Here is a 6,602-nt window from a genome sequence, read left to right as displayed (position 1 = left end):
CACTTGTTTTATGAAAAAGAATTTTCGTTTTGCTCTCTTAAGTCTGTGAATTTTATGAAGGCAAAAATGCTGTTTCAGTATGGACTTCGGATAATGTAAATTTTCTAGTTTCTAAACGTAATAGCGTGTAATATTTTTATGGTGGCCTTTAAATAAGAATTCAATGTGAACTTTAGATGTGATTTAATCAAGAAAAATTAATTTCTTTTTTAATTTATATGAAATAAATTCAATTAAATAATTTAAACTTAATTTGCTTCCATATGCATTCAAATATTAATGATCACAACGAAGGTTGTAATGTTAGATATGTATGTATCTGATTCGCAATACGATTACAGTGGTACAGTTGGAAACCGACGAACTCCGAACCGAATTATCCCATAAGAATTAGCTGACGGCAGTAGTTTCCTCTACGCAGAGTTTAGAGTTCTTCTCGTGAACTCGTATAGTAGTTTTTCCAGAAGTCCTTTAATATTATAATCAAAATAATATATACATACCACAGAGTGTTCCGTGACTCGATTGACAAACGTATACCATACACTCCGTGGGTCATTACGATCAAAAAATGGTATATCATATATATGTAGGTGAATTCCTCTTTGTTTCGGAGATATCGAAATAAAAATAAAAATGATAAAAGAAAATTTATTCATTTATTTATTTATGAATGGGTAGCTAATTAACACAGAATTACAGTAGCTGTGCAAAATGAGAACCGCCATTTTCTAAACATCCTTCGCAGCTATCCTTCGTGTCATAGAACGTTGCCAGTTAATTATCGCCATTTCATTCTTTAGCGAATTAGTAGCTTCAACTATTCTGACAATCAACACTTCGCGTGTATCTGGTTTATGATTACAACTATACACACGAGATTTGAGGCAACCCTACAGAGAAAAATTTAGAGGGGACAAGTCAGGTGACCGAGTTGGCCAATGTACAGGACCACCTCGTCCTATCCACCTTTCCGGAAAATTTTCATTACGAAATACCGTCACTGGTGCGGCTTATCTCCCAAAATGTAGTAGTGCCCCATTTTCCTGGAACCACATGCCACGACGAGCTTCTAGAGGAATATCTTCCATGTAATTCGGCAATTCGTCTTCCAAAAAGTGAAGGTAAGTGCCTGCACTAAGACGTCCTTCAAAAAAATGAGGCCCAATAAGATGATTATTTAACAAGCCGCACCACACGTTGACGGAAAAACGATATTCATGGTTAACAACATTCCTTGTAATTGGGCCTCATCCGTAAAAAGTATGTGTGAAATAACCTCTAAATTATTTTGTAACCACTGCAATACCGTACTCGATTGGGATAAAGTCCATCATAGTGCAGAATTCTCCATACGTTGGTTTGAGGAATTCCCGTTGTATGACATATTCTAGGAATACTGGTAGAAGGACTTCGTTCAACTGCATTTAAAACTGCTTCAGCGTGCCAATTTCCATCTCTTTCTATACGACGACGTGGGAATAATTCCGTCTCTCTCAAGCAACGAAAAACGTTTGAAAATGTTGTGTGGTGGGGCACAATGCGATCGGGGTATCGCCCGGGGTGCTACGCAGCTGCAGCATGTCCATTTCCATTGCAAAAACCATATACGAAAACCGTATCAGCATATTCTGCATTAGCAAAATGCGACATAATGGCTTAAATTAATAAGACAGCACAAAAATCATTAATTTGTCAAACGGTAAATCGTCAAGACTAACAGTCAATTTTTTTAATACCGTCGATATCTTCGAAATAAAGAGGGATTCACCTATAGTTGATATATCATATTTTGATCGTAATAACACCCGGAATATATGGTATAAGTTTGTCGGTCGAGTCACGGGACACCTGTATATAAAAATATAATGTATTCATTAGAATATCGACCGAATACTGACGATGCGGTCGAATTCGTTCGAATTTTGAAATTGTTTCGATAAATGTGTTTCATATAGACTTTCTTGAAATTGGCTATCATCAATTGATCCGTGGGTTGTATAAGGGAGATGATCTTAGGTGACAGTCTTATGTCACCGTAATCCACCCAAATTCTGCTCTAATTATGCTCCTACATCTGGTGAATGTGCCGGTGCATTATCGAGAACGACAACACGTCGCGAGTTACCCATGCTTTAGCGTTAAAGCGCCACATCACTGGTAAACTGTCTTTGCACACATTGAAAAGTTTAAATGCCCTAGGATTTTTTTTTTGGTCTTTTCGTCGGACCTTTGGGGGTCTTTTTCGCTTTTGATGTTGCTTTGGGTGACGTAACAGTCTCGTTTCTTTCGTCAATCACCTTTTCGCCTTGGTTGCTGTCCTCTTTTCTTTGTTGTCTGTAGTGGAGGATTTCGCCCACGCTCCCTTGCCCTTGGTCTGGATAAGAGCAGCCGAAGCGGTGGCGGCTTTCAAGAATTTTTTTATGTACTTTTTGATTGCTTGCAATGATGAACCGCCGCGCTCACCTAGATTCTTAATACCGCCGTTAACCATTTCTGATGTCGGTGGATGAGTTGGTGGTTTCGACTTCTGAATCTTCGCCTTTTTCGTTAACGACTCCGTGGCTTTGCCCTTTATTGGTGTGTAACGGCAATATGACAACGGTAGAGTGGTTGATAATGAGTAAGAGAAGAAGTGTAGAGTTGAATGGCGTTGTGAAACTATTTAAGAGGGCGAAGAAAATGGGTAGGATAGTGGAATTGGGATGAGAGTTTCGAGATGATGCAGGAATGAGGAGAGCGGGTAAGGTGGTAAGGGTCAAGGGAGGTGTTATAGGAGGATAGTGTGGTCTATAAGTTTATGAAGGACAGACGGATGGATGGGTGGTGAGTGAGAATACCCTGCAGCACATCTTGCAAGAGTGTCCGAATGGGAGGAGAAGAGAGAGACAGAAGGTAAAGGAGAGTTGAATAGGATTATGGATGACAGCCATAATTCCATATGAATGATTGGAACTGGTTGGCGGCAGGAGCTGTGTTCGATTATGCAGGGGAGTAGTGCTAGTTTTTTGTGGGTTGCCTTGGTAGTGGATTCGGTAGTTGGGTGGAAAGTAATTTTCTAGTTATTTCCGAAAGCTTCTACATTGTAACGACTGTAATAACGGTCGTTCATTTCTACGTACTTTTCTATCTAGACCAATATCTAGACGGTAGTCTAGTAGCCAGACGCAATGAAGAAGAACGATGAAAATAAGTCGTTGATTTTAAAACGTATTCAACACATTTTTGCGAGTGTTGCAACTCATGTCGCAGTATTTGCTTCATCTTTTCTGACATTCTTCTCTAATGAGAAACTCCAAATAATCCATTGATTTAAAATGATATTATTTAATAACGGTCAAAACAAGTTTCGTCAATAAACTGAAACATAGTCAATATGTTTCAAAACATATTGTTCATCAAAACAGTGACTTCGGTCAAGTCACTGACGGACTGTGCGGTTCTACAGCGGGGTCTGGATAGTTTTGTTGAGTGGTGTGCGAGTAATCGTTTATCATTAAATGTGCCCAAGTGCTCGTCTATGTCATACACCAAATGTTCCAGAATAGCTTCTCAGTACAAAATTGGTAAATTGGAGTTTTTGCGTGTTACTGACGATTTAACTGATTTAGGTGTGGTGTTTGATGCAAAACTTGGGTTTGTAAAACACGTATCGACTCTTTGCGCAAAATGTTATCGAACATACGGATTTATTTATCGTAATTGTAAGGATTTTTCGACCGCCGGGCTACTTACCATTTTTTACCTAGACTCAACGTCAGATCATCGCGGTTGTTTTATTGTGATTTCAATAGATCATTGGTATCCCAACGCTCGCCAGTTTCGTTAATGTGTAGCTACTTTAATTTAATATCGGGAGATTGTGACCTTTTTTCTGATTCGTGGCCGGGTATTAGGGATCTTGTTGTTACACACTTTGGTGTGTTTTAGGTAGGTTTAGTTGTTGCGCTGCACGTTCACATTTTGCATTTGTTTTTGTATTATATACAGTGTATTTTTATTTTATTTTATTGTACATTTTTTATTTTTTATTGTATTTTTTGTTACGAATATTAATTTTGTTTTCTTGTAATTGGGTGGAGAACCTGTTGGGAATAAAGTTTATTATTATTATAAAACACAACACTTAATAACATTAACCAGGACTACTAAATATGTTTTCAACACTTAGATATGATAAAGCGTGTGAAAGGAAAAATATATGCATATGAACCATAGTGATCTACTACTATTAAGTATAGAATAATAGAAATTAGATTTGATATACATAATTGGTATCATATTGACCATATTAACCTAAGAACTAATCGCAATGAACGAAAGACGAGTAAATGCGTAACGACCGACATTGGCGGTGTGGACATAACACTCGAATATTTCACTTTTCACTCACGTGAAGGTATTTGCATGATACGAAACTTAGGCGAACACGTAATCCCTAAATTAGGAACGCAACACACCACTTTTCTCGCGTTCTCGGCGTCGGCAATAATGTTCGAAACAACGAGAAAACTCGTGACCCATGTGGAATTGCCGATCGCATCGCTCTCGTTTTAAGGATAAAAGCTTAGACATATTGACAAAATTTACACGCCTCGTGGTTTTAAAACGTTTAAGAAAGCTATTTTCATTGAAAATTCAGTCCGTTTTTACATACGCGCGAAAATCGACGACGCTAAAGTTTACGACGACGGTCACGTCAATGACATCTTATACTTTCAACCGTCGCTACACAACGAAATCGTACCGCCACAAGTAAAATTTTTACGTAGACGTCGAGTTAACTTCTTCCACTATACTGAAATACCTAACGGGAATATTTACGTCGCGACGCCAACACAAGCAGGCTCTTTTTCTAGAAAGTTGCGAACACGAGACCGCAGTTGTGATGCCAGCAGTGCGGACGGATGAAAATCGACTTTGGATGGGTTTTCGGCTTCGGTATGTACATTCAACGTTGGGTTCAATTTTCTGAGGAAAATGTTTGTGAATAACTTGTACGAAGTTGACGTTCGTGCACGTGAGTTTTTGTGAAAAATATTTTTGTTACAAACTGCCGCTACAATGACGGATGTACAACAAACGGAACAGCAAACCCCCGTATCTTCCGAAACGGAAAACACTTCACCCGTAAAAAACAAAGCAGCCGGCGGTGGTTCCTCCTCCGATTCGTCCGCGAAGAAAAAGAAAAGCCAGCGATCAAAAGCCACCCATCCACCTACATCCGAAATGGTGAATAATGCGATTAAGACCCTTCAGGAACGCAACGGTTCGTCCCTTCAAGCTATTAAAAAGTACATGGCTTCTAATTACAAAGTTGACGCTGAGAAGATGGCTCCGTTTATTAAGAAATTCCTGAAGACCGCCATCGCTGCAGGCGCTATTGTCCAAACTAAAGGTAAAGGTGCGTCAGGATCGTTTAAACTGGCATCGGCCTCTGCAAAAAAGTCAGGCAGAGCAAAGACTTCCTCCCTTAAAAAGAAACCTGCCGCCGCCGCCGTATCTAAAAGGGCCAAAGCTCGAGCTGCCTCTACGAAGAAATCCTCCTCACCTGCGAAGGCAAAAACAACGCCGGTGTCCGGTTCCCCTGCTGTTGAAAGCAAAAAGAAGGCTGCAGCAAAAGCCAAAAAGTCGCCAACGGTCGGAGAAAAGAAAGTAACCAGCTCTACTACTGCCGCAGTCAAAAAAACCACCACGGTTAGAAAAGCACCATCAAAAGCTAAAAAAGTTACCAAGGGACCGACGAAAAAGCCGAAAGCGCCGAAACCCAAAACCGCCAAGAAAGTCGCTGGTGGTGCTGCACAATTGAAATCGTCGTCCACGAAAAAGAGAAGTTTACCAAAAAAAAAATGAGCTCTGCAATTTGTTAGAATTAAGGGGTTTCTCATAAGCCGCCACACAATGGCCCTTCTCAGGGCCAATAATGGTATAACGAAAAAGAATTCTAACATAATTTTAATCTATACATAATGTACTCCGGCAGTATGCATCTTAGTTCCATTCGCAGTAGTTACCACTTGTGCGGTGGTAATTGAAAATTTCAAAAAATTTTATTTACCCGAAATAAAGTAGTACCAGTTCTTTTATAATTGCCATTTTTCTCGAAGACAGCTGAATATCGTGTAACATGAAAAATACTCTGACTTTTACGTAGAATCCATAAATGCAACAAAAAAATCATGGGGTGCCTATTTAAAAATGTCAACTTAGGCATGGTATCTCAATTTTGGGATACCTGTACATTTCAATTTTATCTCAAAAAATGCGCGTTCAAAAATATAACATAGTAATTTTTATCATAATTTACATTATAATTTTTATCGAATTGAAGTAATATTGTATTTCTTATATAAAGAGACTTCATGCTATCGATTTTGACACCGATAGTTTTTCTTGTCTCTAAAGTATAAACATATTACTCCGGTGTCCATTAAAACGAAAAATCCTTCTATGCAATTTACACTTTTACACTGCACCCTCGGCTTCTTACATCTAGAATAAAACAGTGTTGCTTGTCCTATGTATTGTTTCAGTAATCTATATCTAAATCTTTTTGCAGGGATGTTAAAACATATGATAGTTAATATCGGTGAAAATTTGAT

The 6,602-nt window shown here is 38.7% G+C and overlaps 1 protein-coding gene across 1 annotated transcript; it reads left to right on the top strand.

The window, feature by feature from the left end:
* The first annotated feature begins 4,992 nt into the window (after window positions 1-4,992).
* LOC139430804 (histone H1-like) lies at window positions 4,993-5,924 on the top strand. The gene has a single exon (XM_071198116.1). It carries the CDS (start codon window positions 5,065-5,067, stop codon window positions 5,851-5,853), a length of 789 nt encoding a protein of 262 aa, XP_071054217.1. The 5' UTR covers window positions 4,993-5,064; the 3' UTR covers window positions 5,854-5,924.
* The last annotated feature ends 678 nt before the right edge of the window (window positions 5,925-6,602 follow it).

This window comes from Onthophagus taurus, chromosome 7, assembly GCF_036711975.1.
Source record: "Onthophagus taurus isolate NC chromosome 7, IU_Otau_3.0, whole genome shotgun sequence".
Classification (NCBI taxonomy): Eukaryota; Metazoa; Arthropoda; class Insecta; order Coleoptera; family Scarabaeidae; genus Onthophagus; species Onthophagus taurus.
Note: the sequence above shows the minus strand (reverse complement) of the source record. Positions and strands in the feature narration are given on the sequence as shown.